The 19,515-nt window shown below is 53.6% G+C and overlaps 3 protein-coding genes across 4 annotated transcripts; all 3 read right to left on the reverse strand.

The window, feature by feature from the left end:
* Nucleotides 1–6,305: 6,305 nt before the first annotated feature.
* On the reverse strand, nucleotides 6,306–8,013 carry LOC104297999 (sulfotransferase 1B1). The gene is made up of 7 exons (XM_009898028.2): nucleotides 7,866–8,013; nucleotides 7,513–7,641; nucleotides 7,327–7,424; nucleotides 7,021–7,147; nucleotides 6,838–6,932; nucleotides 6,582–6,762; nucleotides 6,306–6,507 (listed from the first exon to the last, which is right to left on the reverse strand). Exons 1-7 carry the CDS (start codon nucleotides 8,011–8,013, stop codon nucleotides 6,395–6,397), a joined length of 891 nt encoding a protein of 296 aa, XP_009896330.2. The 3' UTR covers nucleotides 6,306–6,394.
* Nucleotides 8,014–8,938: 925 nt separating this feature from the next.
* LOC104298010 (sulfotransferase 1B1) lies at nucleotides 8,939–11,507 on the reverse strand. Of its 2 annotated transcripts, none has more exons than XM_009898039.2 (8): nucleotides 11,338–11,507; nucleotides 10,384–10,532; nucleotides 10,093–10,221; nucleotides 9,877–9,974; nucleotides 9,670–9,796; nucleotides 9,487–9,581; nucleotides 9,231–9,411; nucleotides 8,939–9,156 (listed from the first exon to the last, which is right to left on the reverse strand). In XM_009898039.2, exons 1-8 carry the CDS (start codon nucleotides 11,490–11,492, stop codon nucleotides 9,044–9,046), a joined length of 1,047 nt encoding a protein of 348 aa, XP_009896341.2. In that variant the 5' UTR covers nucleotides 11,493–11,507; the 3' UTR covers nucleotides 8,939–9,043. The 2 variants fall into 2 exon arrangements, with proteins under 2 accessions (XP_009896341.2, XP_054020874.1); XM_054164899.1 differs by having other exon boundaries at nucleotides 10,384–10,535.
* A 1,543-nt stretch (nucleotides 11,508–13,050) lies between these two features.
* Nucleotides 13,051–16,585, reverse strand: LOC104298021 (sulfotransferase 1 family member D1). The gene is made up of 7 exons (XM_009898050.2): nucleotides 16,358–16,585; nucleotides 16,157–16,282; nucleotides 15,946–16,043; nucleotides 15,722–15,848; nucleotides 15,528–15,622; nucleotides 13,398–13,578; nucleotides 13,051–13,276 (listed from the first exon to the last, which is right to left on the reverse strand). The coding sequence occupies exons 1-7, from the start codon at nucleotides 16,500–16,502 to the stop codon at nucleotides 13,164–13,166; spliced, it is 885 nt and encodes a 294-aa protein (XP_009896352.1). The 5' UTR covers nucleotides 16,503–16,585; the 3' UTR covers nucleotides 13,051–13,163.
* Nucleotides 16,586–19,515: the final 2,930 nt, after the last annotated feature.

Raw genomic sequence — 19,515 nt, forward strand, 5'->3', positions numbered from 1 at the left:
CCCCTGGATGCCAGCTCTGAGCCTCAAAGAGCTCATTGCCCTGCTCCCACAAACTACCAATGCCAGAGGCAGGGCAAGGAAGGAGAGGCCACAGGGTATGTTTCAGTGGCTAACTTTAAAGCAGCATCCTTTCTCAGGGTGAGGTGTGGCAAGTGCTGTTGCTTCCCTTGCTGAGAAAAGGCAGCCAGTCCTTCATTTAGGTGATAGCAATGCCAATAAGGTCATTTGTTCTGATTTATGACAGGTGGTTTCCAACTGCTCCCAGGGAGCTCTTCACATGGAGCTCATTACTACTCTCTGGGGCACATCACCAGTAGCCTGATTGTGTTGTAGCCTTCATTCAAGAGTCTAAACATGGGGCTTGGGCTCTCTTTGCCCTTAAAGGTTGTTCTCAAATCAAACCCCACATCTTCTGTGGCAGCTCTCACTTGGAAGGTCAGCACTTGAACATAAGGCACTACATCCTGGAAGAAGCTCTTGTCCACCAGGAGCCAGAATAACATCTAAACCTCCTGCACAGGATAGGGTCAATCAAACACAGCCTGGGGGATGGATGCCATGCAGCAGAAAGCTCTTACCTGGTTGAGTCTTCCAATGCACACAAGCAGTGTGCTCAGAGCTGTGAGGTACAGCTCGCTACATCAGTTTGCTTCTGTGCCTTGCTGCTCACCTCCTCAGTGCCTGGGCTGCTCTGGTGGGGCTGGGTGCTGAGCAGAAGGAGCTTAAGTAAGCTACCCTCTGAACTGGGCTTTCCAAAAGGGGCAGGTAATACAACCTGGGATGCTCACCACAAGGCTTGTGTTGAGGGATTACCTGTTGCTTTGTTGTGCTCCAGTCATTTATTTAACAGCTGAGCTGGCCTTCCCAATGGCTGGGGTACATTACAATGTTATTACAGATTTTCTGTAGCTCAGAAACACAGTGTTTGACTGAGGGAAAGATTTTTTTTTCACTCCCTGTAGGGTCCCAGCTGGTTAAACACAATTATTTGTTAAGCAACAGGCTTGTTTATAAACTGCCTGCAAAAGCAAAGAGAAAATATTGTGGTTTATTCACAGTGTCTTTCAAATATTGGTGTGTTACCTGTGCTGGGTGTGTGGCCCTTGATGCTGGAGATCTAGGCAGTTATTTGTGACCTGGCAATACAGGAATCTCAAATAAGTACCTCCATAGTTTTTAAATATTGCCCATAACGTTCAGCACAACTTTTCCTAAACCTTCAGAATTGAAGGCAATTTTGACAGCATCTTTCAACACCAATTTGTCCTTACAGCTCCTATGATCTCTCCATAGACCTTGGTGCTCAGGATAGTATGTTTTTCCAAGCTAATTTGGCTTATTTGGGCAAGTGCTGTAAGAAAAATCTAAAGCAGCTATTGAAAGGCCATATTCACGAGGGCTAGGGCAGATGGGAACTTGAGTTTCATTTCTAGCCCCTCCATAATTTCTCCATAAGCAAATGAGAGCTATGCCAGGGAAACCAGAGGGTTACATAGGTCTGGTTTCCATGGCCAGCCTCGAAAGACACTACTCAGATTCCTTGTAATGCAGAGAAAACAAACACTTTGAGAGGATTAAAAGACAAAATCCAGAAAATGAGAGAAGAGTAGGGCTGAAGAGAATAGCTGGTGTTAAGTGTCCGTGTTTCACACGTCTAGCATTACTAAGTAGCAGGGCTGCAGACACTGATGCAATCTCCAGCCTTGTTAAATAACAGCAGGCTTTGTGGGGTGAAGGCCAGTTATGCAAGAGTTATGCAACACAAAGCAGTGTTTTCCACATACGGGTCCCTTCAGCGCTTTGCCGAAGGGGGGTTATGCCAGACAGGCCGCCTTTATTTCTGCAAAACACTGCTGCCAGCCAGCACCTCACAAATCCAGTGCTCGGGGGAGAAAAAGAAGGCTTGTGCCCAGAGCAGCACTAAATGAACTCCTTTCTCTTATTGCAACAAAACAGCTTCTCGATGAAAAGCAGACTTGAAAGTCCTGACCATAATTTTTCTGCAGGAGTTGGGAGGGGAAGGCTGGATGGGGAAAATGTCAAGGCTGGCTTGTCCCTGAGCACAGAGAAAGGTGAGGGGATTGATCAGTAAAGGCTCTGCCCCCTTGGAGTCCCCAGGGGTAGTAAGAGAACTCCAGCAAAACTTCATGTGCTGAAACAGCCTTACCACTGATTACCTTTCTCAGCTGAATTCTACCTTTCACAGAGTCACAGAATGGTAGGGATTGGAACAGACCTCCAGAGATCATCAAGTCCAACCTCCCTGCTACAGTAGGATCACCCAGGGCAGGCCACACAGGAATACATGCAGGCAGGTTCTGAAAGTCTCAAGAGAAGATTCCACAACCTCTCTGGGCAGTCTGCTCCAGGGCTCTGGCACCATCACACCAAAGACGTTTGTTGAGGTGGAACTTCCTCAGTTCCACTGTGAGCCCATTGCCCCTTGTCCTATCACAGGACACCACTGAGAAGAGCCAGGCCCCTTGTTCTTGACACCCACCCTTCAGATATTTCTAGACATTGGTAAGATCCTCTGTCAGTCTTATTGTCTCCAGGCTAAACAGCCCCAGGTCTCTCAGCCTTTCCTCATCAGTCAGACGTTCCAGTCCCTCATCCTTGTAGCCTGCCTCGGACTCTCTCCAGTATATCTCTGTCCCTCTTGAACTGGAGAGCCCAGAACTGGACACAGTACTCAAGATTAGGTCTCACTAGGACAGAGTAGAGGGGGAGGAGAGCCTCCTTGTATGACTTTACACAGCTACCTTGCAGCTGTGGGACAAAACCCCCACAGACTACCTTTATAACCTTTAACTTATAATCCTAGAATCACATAATTGTTTTGGCTGGAAAGGCCCTTTCAGATTATTCAGTCCAACCATTCTCCTCTTGTGCTGCAGCTTGCAGGGAAGGCAGGGGTTGCTGTTCCTCTGCTGCTGCAGGTTTGGAGCTGATCCTTTGCAGCTCAGTTTGGGATGCAGAGGGGAGCACCTCACCTGCTGCTGCCTGGAGTGTGGAGGATTGCCTCTGCAGCCCTGCTGGGATGCAAATAGAGGCACTCCCTCTTCTCCCAGGAAATCATATCAGGAAGATTGGGCTTGGCCTTTACTTTGTGACTGGAAGTCATGACAATTTATCCCCAGGGCTATTTCACCAGGATAGGGTTGTCTTCCCTCCTCTTTGCTCTGCAGGCAGGAGTGGAGTTTTAGCTGGGGCTGCTATATCCTGCATCTGAGATGTTTTGAGGCTGGAGGAGTGGTAGGGAGGAATGTTCTCTGCTTTGGATGTCATCATCTTGGGTGTCCAGATTTATGCAGGGAGTGTGCCACTTACTGTAAGCATCAAGGACTTAGAGCTCCTTCCTCTAAGCCAGCAGGGAAACCCTTCTGTGGGGTTCACTCCCTGTCTCCTCCTCTAGGTGTCTGCATTTGGCTGAGAGGAGGAAGGCTTCTCCATCCTCACTGAGGCTTTCATCTGCCATGGGTCCACCTTGGCATTGACAAGCAGTAGGAAGAGATGCACTGCCTTCATATCAAGTGATTCAAAGTCCTGGTTTTACAAGAGTGTTTACAAGGGAGCTGCACCCAGCCTGCCCTGATTTGCTAGATAGTGCTTTTGAGGGCAAAGTTACTTCTGCAACCTCTTTTCTGGCCTCCAAAACAGATGCTTCTTTCTTTTCAGGGGTCTTAGCGATTTGGGTGTACACAAAACTTCTACAGTACAGCATCATAGCCTCCCCTAGCTGCTTGTATTGCATCTCTCCACAGAGAATCACAGAATGGTAGGGGCTAGAAGGCACCTCTGAAGGTCATGAAGTTCATCCCCCCCTGCTAAAGCAGGGTCACCTAGGGCAAGTCACACAGGAACACATCCAGGCAATAAGCACTGTATCTACAGCAGTGAGGGCAGGTGCTCTCAGGCTTGCTCTTTGACTCCAGGGACTAAAAAGGTAAACACAAAAAAAGCTGCTTCTTATGGAGTGCAGTCAAAGAAAGCACTTCTTGGAGTGTTTGATGGGCAGTGAAGGAAAGCGCCTCTTGACGTGTTTGATGCCCCTGTACATATCACAGGAGCTGCTATCTGAATTATGGAGAGGAAAGAGGCATTGTTAGAGAGTCATAAGACCAGATGTCCTTTGTGGAAACAGAAAACAAAGCTGTATGCTTCCACACAAATGGGAACATCTAAGGAGCAAAGCAGGAGCAATTGGAAGGCCTGGCTATGTACTCAAGCAGCAACAAACAGGCATGTGAGTGATCTAGGGAGGGAAGAAAATGCCTGAATCAAACTGCAGCAGAACAAATTGTTGACTTTAACAGAGGAGCAGTCTTTGGCAAGAGCAGCAGGGACAAAACACATGCTGGTGCTGCTGGGTCACAACAGCAGGAGTCAGAATAAAAGGAAATCCCTATAGCAAGATGTCAGGATGTCAAGGGGCTGAGAGATAAAGCAGCAGAGGAAATACAGCACCTGAATAGACTCAGATGCCTTCAGCCTGAAAATACAGAGCTGGGGAAGGCTGTTATGAGGAAAACCTGTAGAGTCCCAAAGGATGGGTTAGATCAGTGTGGATGAATTGCCAGTAGGCTCTCAGTGCAGGAAGTGAGGGACTTCAAAAAACCCAACAAAACAACACCAAAGCCTAACAACAAGAAAAAACAACCCACATGCAAAATACAAAGACAAAGAAAAGAAAAAAAGGCAAGTTATGGGGCTATGGGATTTGGTGGGTATCACTGAAGTCAAAGTTTCAAAGGCAGGTTTCCCCCCAGACAGGGGAAAGCACACCTGGATCAGGAGCTACTTTCCTACACAGCATCTTCTCTGTCTGACCGAAGTGTCTGAAGCCACTGGTCACCTATTCCTGCCTGTTCTGGCATTTCTGGCTTGATTTGGAGTGTACTGGGAGTGCAGTGTGAGGGGACAATGAGATTCAGAGCCTGCCACATTGTTCTGTAACAAATCACCATGACCATGCGATAGACAAACTGCATCACACAACACAGAGAAGCTCCCAGCACCTGAGAGAACCAAAAACCATCTGCAATTATTTTTTATGACTTCAAGTAACACTTCTTTTCTAATGAGGGATCACAGTTCTGGCTCTTCTCTCTTTCTCCTCATCTTCTCCTCACTCATCCAGGTAGGTAAGACCTATCTCTGATGTGGCACCTGCTCCACTTTGCTTGGATTTGTGGTGCCTGATTGCCAGATTCCAAGGATTTTGCTGAACAATGGTGTTTAACTCCATTTTACTGCCTGTGTTCCTGGACAGGTCCCATCTGACCATGTCTCATCCCTGGAGCACAGCAGACTTGGCTTATACCCCATAGCTCCTGTATCAGCCCTGGGTTGTGCCTGGCTGCATCCCTGTCACTTTCCCTGTCTCCCAGGTCCTCAGATGTTTTTTAACCTCTTGGTCTATTTCACCCATTCCTGAGAAAAAATAAATAAATCACACCTTCTGAGATGCTCCAGGTTGCAGGCAAGATTTTCTTGTACCAAACAGCATGGGCAGGAGAGGACAGCATCTGAGGGACCAGGATCCAATAACCATCTACCTCAAAATTTCCTTTCCTTGGATGAGTGCAACACAAACCCAGCTGTTTTAAATGCACCAACATCGTGCAGGTCAGGCACTGGAATAGGCTGCCTAGGGAGGTGTTGGAGTCACCATCTCTGGAAGCATTCAAAACCCATATGGCCATGGCACTTTGGGGCATGGTTTAGTGGGCATGGTGGGGTTGGGTTGACTTAGTGATCTTACAGGTCCTTTCCTTAATGATTTTATGTGCCATGGAGTTGCAGTCTGTCCTTTAACTGTGGATTTCCTGACCATGATGGGAGGGAGATGAGCCATGGAAACTCTTTCCTCTGCCCTATTGGGGCCCAGCCATACCTGACAGGCAATGTGGTTGTGCGCAGACTGGCACAGCCTAACAGCATCCTGCCTCGGGGGAAGAACAGCACAAAAACTACCAGAATTATCTATCAGCAAGGGAATTTCTGAGGCAGGAGGTGGAGGGTGCAGGGTGAGGCCTGGCCATGGTAGCTATGTGCATCTGGAGGCTGCTAACAATTTTTATTCATACTGCACCACATGCTGGCATTTTTATTTCCCAAAAAGTGAGCTGCAGAGGCATCTCCTGCACCTGTCCTGGGCAGACAGTGTGGAACTGGGACAACACAGGGTGGGAGGAAACTCTGCAGTGCCTTGTAGCAAAGCAGGACCCTTCACATGAGTGTGCATTGAGGAATAAGATGCAGAAATAAAACTTCATTTTCACAAAAGTCCTTCCAGCATAGGGAGACCAGTGAGATACAGGAAAGCTGTGACAGTGCTGGGGCTGGAGGGGACTGGTGGGGGTGTGCTGGGGGGACACGCCACACCACAGACTCAGATCTGGGTGCGGAAGCGCAGGTCGGTGCCTGACATCTTCTGTGCGTAGTCCTGGTCGAAGCGCTCGCTCTGGGCCACTGTGAAGTGGTTCTTCCAGTCTCCAGTGGTGCCTGGGGCCAAGCAAGATGGGGCTCAGCAGGGGGCAGGGCGGTTGATGCTCTGGGAGCCCCCCAGAGCTACTCACCTTTGCGCATGAAGGGGGAGACACGCTGGTCCATGATGTGGGAGGGCACCATGGTGTAGTTGGTGGTGGGGTTGTCCCGCATGGCCTCGAAGGAGGTGTGCCGCGTGATGGCATCCAGCACTGCCTCTGGCAGGTGCTGCCCCAGGAACTGGGCCACCTTGGCAACCTCCCGGCGGAGGTCCTGTGGGACATAAGCTGCTGTTCACCCCTCCTGCTATCCCCCAATCCCTCACCACCCTCCACCTTGCTCCCTCACCTCCTTCAAGTCCTCATAGAAGAGGTAAAGGATAGGATGATCCTTCCTCCGCTCCCAGTAGTCCTTGACATGGTCATACCAGGAGCCATATGCCACTGCATGGAGAAGGTGGACAAGAGTGTCAGTGCAGGGGCTGGAGGAGGGTTAAAGTGTGGCCCCCCATGCAGGGGTGCCCTATCCCACCTCTGCCAGCCATGAACTTCTCCAGGTACTCAGCCCATGTTCCAGGGTGCTGCTGGAACTTGTTCATCAGGTCAAAGTGGTAGAAGGAGACAGCCACATCCTTGGCATTGCGCCCCACGTAGATCATCTGCAGAGGAGCCATGTGGTATGAGGGACACCCCAAGGGCCCCCAGAGAGGGGAGACACTCCAGCTCCTAGGGCTCCCAACACCAGGCAGGATGCTGGAAAAAGCAGTGGGGGATCCTGCCTCAGGGGAACAGGGGGGCTGCAATGCCCCCTGAGCTAGAGGTGGGGGTTGAGGGTTACCTTGCAGCGGTTTTCCCAGAAGGATTTGGGCAGGATGTGTGCAGGCAGGTGAGTCTTCACCACACGGGGAGAGGGCATGGTGGCCAGCAAGTCTGTCCCTGGGTGACCCCAAAGCACGTCCCTAGCGGGTCCTCAGCAGAGTCACCCCCATGGGGTGCCCATAGCCAAGGCCTCACACCCCACTACCTGCCGGCATCTCCCCAGGTGCAGCGAACTCCAGCATGGGCACTCTCTTGGTGATAGCATCCCGCTTGCACTTGTCAGGGTCACCGCCTTGCAGGATCATGTCCACAATCTCACAGACCCAGGTGGTGCCTGAGGAAAGCAATCCACCATAGGGTGGTCAGGGTGGTGCTGGGGAACTCAGCACCGACAATCCCCTGGACCTTGACTAGGCCCATGGGGGTGAAAGGAAATCCCACACAGCTCTGTCCCAACTACCCTAAATGTGCTGTGACTCCCCCAGGCAGCTGGTCCCAGCTGTACATTCTGCTGGCCCACCCAGCAGCACCATGTCTGGTGGGCTCAGGGATGCTCACCAGATTTGGGGAAGGTGACGACCACGATGTCCTCAGGGCGGCTCTGGAAGGTGTCAATCCGCTCCCAGCCATGGGCGAAGGCATTGACTATGGGGACACCGTGCACCATGTGACACGGCTGCCGCAGGTAGGTTTCTGCATCGGCCATCCTGCTGTGGACAAGGACACCTGCAGGGGTCTGGTCTGTGCAGGGGGAGCCCCCTCAACCTCTCATGGCCCCTGCCGGCCCTGGCACTGTTCCTGTCCAAGGAGCACCAGTGCCACTGCCAGCAGCGGGATCACAGGTCACTACAGCCCTGCCGCTGTGCCTGCTGTCGGGAATGGGGGTGCCCTCTGTGGGAGTGGGAGTGCACCCTGCACTTTAGTGAGGGCTGGGGGTGCCTGCAGGGTCCCACATCACCTAGGTCACTCACCTCTTCCCCTGCCTCAGCAACCGAGGGGAGCGGGGAACCAAGTCCTTGGGTTTATCAGAGACATCCCCAGCCCAGGGGAAGGCTTAGGGGTGCTGGCTGCAACCCCGAAGTATTCTAACCCCACCGTCCTGGACCCCGCAGCCCCGAGGGGTGAGGGTGAGGCACCCGCCGAGCACCCCGCAGCACCCAGCTCACCTAACGCCCTGCTGCTCTGTGCCAGGAGGGTGTTCCAGAGGGTGACCACACCGGAGAGTGTCAGAGGCAGAAAAGCGGCAGCTGTGGGGCCCCGCGGCCGTTCTTCAAGGGAGGAGAAGAGGCAGGGCGATAGCAGCGATGTTTGCCAGCGCTGCAGCTGCCGGGAGGGAGGAGCAAGTGCAGGGAGAAGTCGGTGCCCGTTGACCTCCCCGCTCCCCACCCACAGGTCCCAGCCCCTGTCACCTCACGTGGGAACAGGGAGGCCACCTCCTCGTACCCCCAACTGGCACCTTCCCTGCACACAGCTTTGCAGAAATCTTCTGCAGTCCCCCAAGCTGCCAGAGACAATCTCTGTGCCGAGCAGCCAAGGGGATGTGGGGTGGTGCCAGCTTGTCCCCAAGCCAAGGAGGGACCAGTAGCCCCAAGGGATGGTGGGATTGGGCTCAGAGCAGGTGCAGGGCAGTAAGCATCCAAGGGCAGGGGATCAGCAAAAACATTTTATTTCTCTCCAGAGTGGTGGTAGTGCCATTGTCACAGGTTGGATTTGGGGGGGTGTCCTGTAGAGCTTCCTCAGATCTGGGTGCGGAAGCGCAGGTCGGTGCCTGACATCTTCTGTGCGTAGTCCTGGTCGAAGCGCTCGCTCTGGGCCACTGTGAAGTGGTTCTTCCAGTCTCCAGTGGTGCCTGGGGCCAAGCAAGATGGGGCTCAGCAGGGGGCAGGGCGGTTGATGCTCTGGGAGCCCCCCAGAGCTACTCACCTTTGCGCATGAAGGGGGAGACACGCTGGTCCATGATGTGGGAGGGCACCATGGTGTAGTTGGTGGTGGGGTTGTCCCGCATGGCCTCGAAGGAGGTGTGCCGCGTGATGGCATCCAGCACTGCCTCTGGCAGGTGCTGCCCCAGGAACTGGGCCACCTTGGCAACCTCCCGGCGGAGGTCCTGTGGGACATAAGCTGCTGTTCACCCCTCCTGCTATCCCCCAATCCCTCACCACCCTCCACCTTGCTCCCTCACCTCCTTCAAGTCCTCATAGAAGAGGTAAAGGATAGGATGATCCTTCCTCCGCTCCCAGTAGTCCTTGACATGGTCATACCAGGAGCCATATGCCACTGCATGGAGAAGGTGGACAAGAGTGTCAGTGCAGGGGCTGGAGGAGGGTTAAAGTGTGGCCCCCCATGCAGGGGTGCCCTATCCCACCTCTGCCAGCCATGAACTCCTCCAGGTACTCAGCCCACGTCCCAGGGTGTGGGTGAAGTTGGTTCATCAGGTCAAAGTGGTAGAAGGAGACAGCCACATCCTTGGCATTGCGCCCCACGTAGATCATCTGTGGAGAGCTGAGTGACATAAAGTCCTGGTGGGGCAAGTCCCTGCCTTGTCTCTGCTGGGTCCCTTCAGGCCTGTTACCTTACAGCGGTTTTCCCAGAAGGACTTGGGCAAGATGCAAGCTGGGATGTGGGTCTTGATGATGCGAGGAGATGCCATGGCCTTCAGCTGCTCTGTGCCTTTAAGCAGATTTCCTCCAGGAGTGCTCCCACTGCCAGATGGATGCCCCTCCCCCAAACCACGCCTGCCCCCCACCCAGCACCTGCCGCCCCTTGCCACCCCTTGCCACCCTGCTACCTGCTGGCAGCTTCCCAGGGGCAGCAAACTCCAACATGGGCACCCGGTTGACGATGGCATCCTGCTTGCATTTTTCACAGTCGCCGCCTTTCAGGATCATGTCCACGATCTCGCTAACCCAGGTGGTGCCTGATGAGAGGCTGGGTGTCCAGCTGACACCATCCAGACTGCAGCTCCATCGTGAGCACCAAAGGTGCACCCTCCACCATGTCCTGGGTGCCAGACCAGAGGCAGCAGGCTGCTGCCTCCCTTCCTGAGCATGGCTCCTCTCCAGTGCTCAGGGATACTCACCAGATTTGGGGAAGGTGACCACCACAATGTCCTCAGGGCGGCTCTGGAAGGTGTCAATCCGCTCCCAGTCACGGGCAAAGGCGCTGACCATGGGGATGCCATGCACCGTGTGCCAGGGCTGCCGCAGGTAGGTGTCCGGATCAGCCATCCTGCTGGGAATGGGGAGGGACACACTGTGGTGGTAGCTGGCAGCAGGGAGTATCAAGTTGCACCAGGGGAGGTTTAGGTTGAGTATTAGAAGGAACTTCTTGACTGAAAGGGTTCTCAAAGACTGGCACAGGCTGCCCAGAGAGGTGGTTGAACCTCCAACCCTGGAGGTGTTTCAAAGAGGCAGAGACGTGGTGCTGAGGGCCATGGTTCAGTACCAACCTTGGTAGAGTTAGAGAATGGTTAGACTGGATGATCTGAAAGGGCTTTTCCAACTAAAGCTCTGTTCTACGACCATGAGGCCACCTCATTGTCCCCTGGGTTCCCCTAAATCCTTGTTGAGCCCAGCCATCTCGTTCCTGCTGGCATCCCAGGAGATGGCTCCTGCCTCTCACTGGGATTTTGGAGGCTTCCTGGTGGTGCAGGGAACAGGAATGGTCACAGCCAGACCCGAAGGGTCCTCAGGTCAGCACTGTCAGTGGGCAGCTGCCCATACCAAGCTGTCAGCCAGTTCCTGAGGGGCAGAAACCCGGGCGGGCTTTGCAGGCTGGGCTTCAGGCTGTCTGACCCAGCCTGCCTCCCGGCTTTTCTCGCCCTGCTGGCACGGGGCAGCCCTGCTTTGTGGGGAGGCTACCTGAGGGTTTGAAGGCGATGGGTGCAGGGATCTGGGACTCGCACGCTTCTCTGGCCTGCGGGGAACCCGAGCCCCTCCGAGCCCTCCACAACTCACCCCACCCTCCACTCCCCGCCCTACAGCCCCTCCGCAGACGGGTCGGGGGCAGCCCGGGGCCGGGCTCGGACCGTTACCTGCTGCTCGGTCCGGAGCCGTGGCCGGTATCAAAGAGCGCTTCCAGCCTGACCCCGGGACCGGGGCGGGATTTGTTGTGTTCCCTCCCCGCGGAAAAGATGGAGGCACCGGCTGGGGGAAGCCCCTGGGAGTGCAGGGTACCGGGGAGGGGCATCGCTAGGGAAGGGACCAGGAGCCGGCCGGTCCCGGGGCTGCAGAGGGAAGAGACGAGCGGGGATGGGGACGCAGGACATGCTGGGACAGTTCCCAGGCACCTGTCATGAGCTGGGCGGTGTTCAGCACCCCCCCCGGAAAGCACACAGATGGAATAGGGAGGAAATCGCAGCTTCCTCCTCCCGCCCTGAACACGGGGGATATCCCAATCCACATTCCCGGGTGGGGAGGAACATCACCCTGTCCCCACTGAGTGTCACCCCTACACATGTCCCCAGCTCCTTGCAGCAGCGTGAGGCTTGCTAGTGGGATGTGGGGGTCAGGCTTTCGTTGCAGGGTTGCAAAGCATGGGTGCAGCTGGTGACTTTTCAGGGATAATGGTTTGAAGGCGCCACTGGTGATAATGCTCCTCCCCACCCACCCCAACAGATGAACAGGAGCCAGGAGGGCAGGAGAGGTGGCAGCCAGCCTGGGAGAGCTATGTTACAGAATTATAGTTATTTTGGCTGGAAAAGACTTCTAGCATCTTTGAGCATGACCGTCAACCTAACATCAACATGGCCATTAGAACATGTCCCCAGGTGCTGTGTCCACATGTTTTTTTTAACACCTCCAGGGGACTCCACCACCTCCCTGGGCAGCCTGTTCCAATGCCTGACCACTCTTGCAGCAAAGACTTTTTTCCTAATCTCCAACCTAAACCTCCTTGACTTGGCCCCAGGACCAAGGTCTCAGTGATGGGGGACATGGCATGTTAGATACTGGGGTGTTTTGCAGTCAAGGACATGCTCTCCCTGCCTGTCCATCCACCAGCAAAACTGGATGTGTGTGCAAACCCTTCCTCAGGAGCAGGGGAAGTCTGGAGATCACCATCAGCATTGAAATAAAGGTGTGGGAAGGACTTATTCCCATGGGAGAGCTCCTGGTTTTGAGGAGTCAAATCCAAGCTGCATCTCTTTGGGGATAAGACAACCTCCCTGCCAAAAGGCTGCAGTCTTGGAAACTCAAGAACAGGATGGAAATGGGATGTAACTGAGGAATTTGGGGGTCCAAAGCACACCATTGCCCCTCAGTGGGTTGGGAATCCAGGCAGTCCAGAGCAAAGGCTCAGTGCAGCTGGATCAGAGGTTACAGAGTTCCCCACCAGTCAAGGACAGCAGTGTTGCCAGAGAGGTGTTGTCCTTCACCTTTGTTCTGCAAAGCATGAGCTGGGGAGCCCCACCTGGGCCAGGGAGCCTGGGGCAAGCCTGGCCACCACCCGCTTTGTCAAGAAACCTGCCACAACCTGCAGGCAGGAGCTGTGCTGCAGCAGTTGGTTTGCCATCCCCTTGGGTTTTTTCCATTCTTTTCTGACCTTTGCTCCCTCCAGAAGCCTTGGTAGGGCGGGCCTGGGGCAGTGCAAGGTGTCAGGGGTCAGCAGTGGGTTTTGGGAGGATGCTTGCGCTGGCAATGCCCAACCACCACTGGCTAAAGATCCACTGCCTGCTCAGCACAGGAGTGCCTCTGGCTGCTGCCCAGGATTTGGACACCTCAAAGACACTGGTTTGCCTGGCAGTTATTGAGTTTATTGCATGGGGAAAAACAAAATCACTGTGAGGACACTCTGTCCAGACCCACCCTTGCTGCTGGGTGAATGAGAAGCGAAGATCTCCCAGGAAGGGGTATGAGCTCCTCACACCTCCATCTGGAAGCAGAGGTCAGAGCCTGCCATTTGCTCCTGGTAGTGCTTGTCGAAGCACTCGTTCTGGGCCACGGTGAAGTAGTTCTTCCAGTCCCCAGAGATCCCTGGGGGTGAGAAAGCAAGAGGGACAAATCCTGATGCTCCCTAAATGTTTGCCACAGATGGGGACTGTCAAAGAGCCCAGGGAGAGCCCTCCCAAGCCCTCCACCACTGACTGAACCCCACCTTTCCGGAGGAAGGGGGAGAGGCTGTGGTCCATCAAGGCAGCGGGCATGGTCTCGTAGTTTGCTGCAGGGTTCTTCTTCATCTGCTGGAAGGAGGTGTGGTGGAGGATCTTCTCCATTGTCTCCTTCGACACCACCTTGCCCAGAAACTGCAGGATCTTCTCCACCTCCCGCTGCGGGTCCTATGGGATCACAGGATCAGAGGATGTTAGGGGTTGGAAGAGACCTCTGGAGGTCTTCGAGTCCAACCCCCCTGCCAGAGCAGGACCATAGAATCTAGTGTAGGTCACACAGGAATGCTTCCAGATGGCTCTTGAAAGTTTCCAGAGAAGGAGACTCCACAACCCCTCTGGGGAGCCTGTTCCAGTGCTCTGTGACCCTTACAGTAAAGTTCTTCCTCATGCTGAGGTGGAACTTCCTGTGATGTAGTTTACAACCATTGCCCTTTGTCCTATCTCAGGGCACAAGTGAGAAGAGGCTGTCCCTTCCTCCCTCACACCCAGCCCTCATATATTTATATATATTAGATTCCCTCTCAGTCTTCTCCTCTCCAGACTAAAAAGCCCCAGGTCTCTGCCTTTCCTAAGGCACATGCTCCAGTCCCTTAATCACCCTCGTAGCCTTTCATTGGACTCACGCAAGTAGATCCCTGTCCCTCTTGAACTGGGGAGCCCAGAACTGAATGCAATATTCCAGGTGTGGCCTCACTAGGGCAGAATAGAGCTGGGAGGAGAACTTCCCTCCATCTGCTGGACACACTCCTTTTAATACACCCCAGGATACCATTTGCCCTCTTGGCCACAAGGGCACTTTGCTGTCCCATGGATAGCTTGTTGTCCACCAGGACTCCCAGGTCCTTCTCCACGGGGCTGCTCTCCAGCAGATCACCTCCTAACCTGCACTGGTGCAGTTTATTATTCCCTCCCAGGTGCAGGACTCTGCACTTATCCTTGTTGAACCTCATTAGGTTCCTCATTAGGTTCTGCCAGTGTGCCCAGGCAGCCAAGAGGGCCAATGGCATCCTGGCCTGCATCAGGAACAGTGTGGCCAGCAGGAGCAGGGAGGTCATTCTGCCCTTGTACACTGCACTGGTTAGGCCACACCTCAAGTCCTGTGTCCAGTTCTGGGCCCCTCAGTTTAGGAAGGATGTTGACTTGCTGGAACGAGTCCAGAGAAGGGCAACGAAGTTGGTGAGGGGTTTGGAACACAAGCCCTATGAGGAGAGACTGAGGGAGCTGGGGTTGCTTAGCCTGGAGAAAAGGAAACTCAGGGGTGACCTTATTGCTGTCTACAACTACCTTAAGGGAGGTTGTAGACAGGCAGAGGTTGGTCTGTTCTCCCAGGCAACCAGCACCAGAACAAGAGGACACAGTCTCAAGCTGTGCCACGGGAGGTTTAGGCTGGAGGTTAGGAGGAAGTTCTACACAGAGAGAGTGATTGCCCATTGGAATGGGCTGCCTGAGGAGGTGGTGGAGTCACCATCATTGGTGGTGTTCAGGAGGAGACTTGATGGGGTGCTTGGTTGCATGGTTTAGTTGATTAGGTGGTGTTGGATGATAGGTTGGACACGATGATCGTGAAGGTCTCTTCCAACCTGGTCTATTCTATTCTATTCTATTCTATTCTATTCTATTCTATTCTATTCTATTCTATTCTATTCTATTCTCTCTGCCCAGCTCTCCAGTCTGTCCAGGTCTCACTGAATGGCCACACAGCCTTCAGATGTATCAGCCAAGCCTCCCAGTTTGGTATCATCATCAAACTTGCTGAAAATGTCGTTGATAAAGGTGTTGAACAGGAACAGACCCAGCACTGATCCCTGGGGGACTCCATTACTTACAGCTCTCCAGCTGGACTTGGCACTCTTGATCACCACTCTTTGCACTCTATTGTGTAACCAGTTCCTAATCTACCTCACTGTTCTTCTATCCCACACTTCCTGAGCTTGCTCACAAGGATGGTATGGGAAACAGTGTCCAAAGCCTTGCTAAGGTCAAGGTAGACTACATCCACTGTTCTCCCTGCATCTACCCACTCAGTTACGGCATCATAGAACTCTATCAGGGGAGGCTGTGAGAAAGGCTGGGGAGAGGGGGGAACTGTGACACCTTCCCCTCCATTCCACTCTCACCTTCTTCATGTCCTCATAGAAGAGGTAGAGGATTGGCTTCTCCCGCTTCTTCTCCCACCAGTCACGCACATGCTCATACCAGGACCCATAGGCAACTGTCAGATGTGGTCAAGGGGTTAGCCAAAACACGCGGTGGAGGAGGAGACCCTCCCCACCAGTGTTCTGAGGTAGGCACCCTGGGGTTCAGCCCTCACCTTTGCCAGCCATGAAATTCTCCAGGAACTCACTCAGTGTGCCAGGGTCAGGGTGTATCTTGGCCATCTGGTAGAAGTAGTAGTAGGAGATGACAACATCCTTGGGGTTGCGAGCCACATAGATGACCTAGGGACAGCCAATGGTGTGGTTGGGGGTGTGCAGAGTGGTGCCCCCTCCCTGCCACCTGGAGAGGGAGAGAGGTTGCAGGCCTCTGCTGTGTTACCTTGCAGTTGTTTTCCCAGAAGGAGGATGGGAGGAGCCGAACAGGGAGATGGGTCTTCACCAGCCGTGGGGATGGGGTTTTCTCCAGCTGCTCCACACCTGTAGGACAGGATGCCTGTTCTGGGACTGATGTGAGGCTCAGTACCCTGACCCCCACCCCTGCTCAGGCCCCTCCTCAACCAACCCAAGGGGGCAGCTGGGCTGGGACTCACCACTTGGCCCCCCAGGGACTTTCATTTCCAGGAAGGGCACCCGATTGTAGATAGCATCACGTTGGCACTTCTTCTCATCACCGTCCTGGTAGATCATGTCCAGGATCTCACTTGCCCATGTTGTGCCTGCAGCACAGGGACAGTGTTTGCAAAACCTGGCATCACCCTATATCCCCTGCACCCTTATTCAGGGCCACTCACCTGATTTGGGGTAGGTGGAGATGAGCAGGTCATCTGGCCGGGCTTGGAACGTCTCCACCTGTGGCCACCCCTCAATGAAAGACTCGTAGAAGGGCATGCCGTGGAGGCTGCTCAGCTCCTTCCTGATTACATTTTCCACCCCCATGGCCAAGGGCTGTGTGGCTCTTGTTTATTCTCTTGCTGGACAGCTGCTCCAACCTCAGGACCTGCCGGCTCCCGTGGCAGTGCCGCTCCGGGTCAGGCGAAGTCCACCCCGGATCACGTGAGGGGAGGTGTTGCCAGCGCTGGGGTGTCCGTGCCAGGGACATCTGCCGCTGGCCGAACACTAGCTACAACCCGTGAGAAGCCAGGAATGGGGCCTGCCGTCATCTCTGCTCCTGCTTCTGCCCCTGCGTCAGACCCTTTAGCAAGTGTAAGGGGGTTTTGGAGCCGCAGGGGCAGCTCCGTCACCGGGGCCATCCCCATCCCGTCAGTGCCGGTCGGCTCTCCCAGGAGCCTTGGCACTTCCACCCTTGCAGGACCCAGCCAATCACTGGCAAGGGACGGGCAGGTGGAGCCTTTTGACAGGTAGGCAGATAGCAAGCAGGCCGGCAGGGCGAGCGGTGGCGCGGTGGGGTCAGGGCGGGAGGGATGCGGCACAGCTGGGGGCCCGGTGGGTCGTGCCACAAGGGTATCACCGGTACCAGGAAGAAAAGGAGGGGTGCAATGCCGCCGTGTGGCCGCCAGGGGGAGCCACCGCATGTGCTCTGCGGCCCCGAGGCTGCAAACGCTCTCCCGCGGACGGGAAGGCAGGATCGGCGGGAAGCAGCGTCCCGGGTCTCGGGTCTCTAAGCCACCGAAGGCCCTGCCGGGCTCGGGGTCTGTGCTGGAGCTGTTTCCTTGCCATGCTCGGCTTCTGCCGAGGCTGCTCCTGATGCTGCTCCCGCGTCTTCGCACCCGGACCAGAACGGTCACTGGCGTCCCAGGCATGCTTTGGACCAGAGCTGGGGCGAGAGTCCCGTTGTGCGAACAGCCAGCTGTAGCTGTGCCTATTCCTGTCTCCCTGGGGTCCTCCGGTCAAGGGTTGGCTGCAGCTAGTGGGCAGGAACCTGGGGTGACAACAGGCTGGCCTCAGAGCTCTGGGATGGGGCTGGAGAAGAGGAACATTGAGATGCTGGAGTGTGTTCAGAGAAGAGCAGCAAAGCTGGTGAAGGGTCTGGAGAACAGGTCTGATGAGAAGCTGAGGGACCTGGGAGTGTTCAGCCTAGAGAAGAGTGTCTCTACTGGAAGGAGGTTGGAGCAAGGAGAGTGTTGAGGGCCATGGTTTAGCACCAGCCTTGGTAGAGTTAGGGAATGGTTGGACTTGATGATCTTAAAGCTCTTTTCTAACCAAAATGATTCTGTCATTCTACCTTCAGGTCCCACCTGCACAGCCCTTATGCCTGCCAGAACTGAGAGGCTCAGAGATGCTCCTGGCCCAACACTTCTCATTTGCCCTGTGGCTTCTAGTGCATCAGTTACAGAACAACTATGGGCTTAGAAGAATGAATAACTACATGGAAAACATAAATGGCAACTTCATGTGCCTAGTGCCACTTGTAATGACTTCCCTCTTGCAAGAATAGTCTTTTCCCTGGTAAAGCTGTCAAATGCAATCAGCAGATACCAACACTGCAGCTTGTGTTTCAAGAAATATCCCAAAGCTTGTCACTCAAAGCTGTTCAAAACCTGCAAACAGACTAAATTAGGTCTCAAGGTTAGAAAAAAATGTGTCTTGCCCAACAAAGGGCAATGGTTTTAGGACAAGGAGCAATGGTTTTAAACTAGAAGAGGGTGGACTTAGGTTGGACATCAGGAGGAAGCTCTTCACAGTGAGGGTGGTGAAATACTGGAACAGATTGCCCAGGGATATAGTTGAGGTCCCATCCCTGGAAATGTTCAAGGTCAAACTTGATGGGGCTCTGAGCAACCTGATAAAGTTGGAGATGTCCCTGCTCGTTGCAGGGGGACTGGACAAGATGGCCTTTGAGAGGCCATTCCAACCCAGCACTTTCTGTAATTTATCATGGCTGGGCCTGGTTGGGTAGCTGATCCCTCTCCCTTTTCACCATGCTGACCTTTTAATATATAATTCCCTAGTGAATTTTGGTAGGGGAAGATGATGTCTAGGTCATTGAAAGTAGAGCTATGTGACCTTAAACCATGTTTGAGTAACTGCCGCTGTGTCAAATTCTGTGTCCTTATTGCCATCCCCATCCACTTGTGCCTGCTATAAGGTAACCAAAACACTCAGGGACCTATAGGGCAAGTCACTTCAGCTATAGGTAATTCCAAGGTAGTTCATGTTACGGTGACTTTGTTGGGCTTGTTCTTTCAGGGGTTATATGTCAGCCTTATACAGAATCTGTTTATGCTAAATAAGCTACAAACAGGTCTGTTTGTGAGAGCCAGACTTAACGCAGTCACATTTCCTTTCTGTTATGACTGAACCAGGAGTTTTCCTTCCATATGAAACAAAACAAACAAACAAAGAAAGGTAGGCTGAAGCAAAAATAAACAGGAAAAAAAAAGAGGAGTGAATCACTCCTCTATTTAGAACAGGATGAGCATTAAAAAAAAAACCCAAACAAAACAGAAAACACCAACCAACAAAGACCATAAAAAACCAAAATCCAGATGGATATTTTGGTCATAACTTTGCTGATGCAGCTGCCAGCACAGATGTTTTCTGACAGTGACAGTTAACCCATGAAGGCTTATGCACTGCAAGCACAGTTTGGGAAGTGATTGCCTTTGGCTGCACTGATTTGAGGTGGGTTTGGTAATTCTGCTTTGCTTTAGCTTCCACAAAGTAGTGGGAGACATGGGGAAGGAAACACCTCTTAACCACCCCAGCTTTGCTTACTGCAAATTTTAATTCATTGGCACAAACCACACTGGGACATGTCCAATACCTTCTGTGCAGCCAGAGGGTGAGGAGGAAGGCTGACATGATGCAGAGGTGGATTCAAGCTGCTCATTGATGTATGAAGAGGCAGGGTGCAGCTCTCAAGCTCATATTCAGCACTCCCAGCTGGTTCCTGCCAGCCAGAACTGCACACAACCTCTGCTCAGCTGTAGCAAGGACATCCTTACAGGATGGAGTTGGCTGTCGTCTTTTCCAAGCACCCCCCTGGCTA

Source organism: Dryobates pubescens, chromosome 1 (assembly GCF_014839835.1).
Source record: "Dryobates pubescens isolate bDryPub1 chromosome 1, bDryPub1.pri, whole genome shotgun sequence".
NCBI lineage: Eukaryota > Metazoa > Chordata > Aves > Piciformes > Picidae > Dryobates > Dryobates pubescens.

Bases quoted from the DNA above. Each gene is read 5' to 3' on its own strand.
- LOC104297999 (XM_009898028.2), bottom strand. From the start codon at position 8,013: ATGGCCGATGCAGAAACCTACCTGCGGCAGCCGTGTCACATGGTGCAC. The intron at 6,933-7,020 runs GTGGGATAGGGC...TTCTCCATGCAG, and splicing joins GAAGTTCATGGCTGGCAGAG to TGGCATATGGCTCCTGGTAT. The intron at 6,508-6,581 runs GTGAGTAGCTCT...GCTTGGCCCCAG, and splicing joins CTCCCCCTTCATGCGCAAAG to GCACCACTGGAGACTGGAAG.
- LOC104298010 (XM_054164899.1), bottom strand. From the start codon at position 11,492: ATGCCCCTCCCCGGTACCCTGCACTCCCAGGGGCTTCCCCCAGCCGGT. The intron at 10,222-10,383 runs GTGAGTATCCCT...GCCTCTCATCAG, and splicing joins GGTCACCTTCCCCAAATCTG to GCACCACCTGGGTTAGCGAG. The intron at 9,157-9,230 runs GTGAGTAGCTCT...GCTTGGCCCCAG, and splicing joins CTCCCCCTTCATGCGCAAAG to GCACCACTGGAGACTGGAAG.
- LOC104298021 (XM_009898050.2), bottom strand. From the start codon at position 16,502: ATGGGGGTGGAAAATGTAATCAGGAAGGAGCTGAGCAGCCTCCACGGC. The intron at 16,044-16,156 runs GTGAGTCCCAGC...CCTGTCCTACAG, and splicing joins AGTCCCTGGGGGGCCAAGTG to GTGTGGAGCAGCTGGAGAAA. The intron at 13,579-15,527 runs GTGAGAGTGGAA...GTGATCCCATAG, and splicing joins TCTATGAGGACATGAAGAAG to GACCCGCAGCGGGAGGTGGA.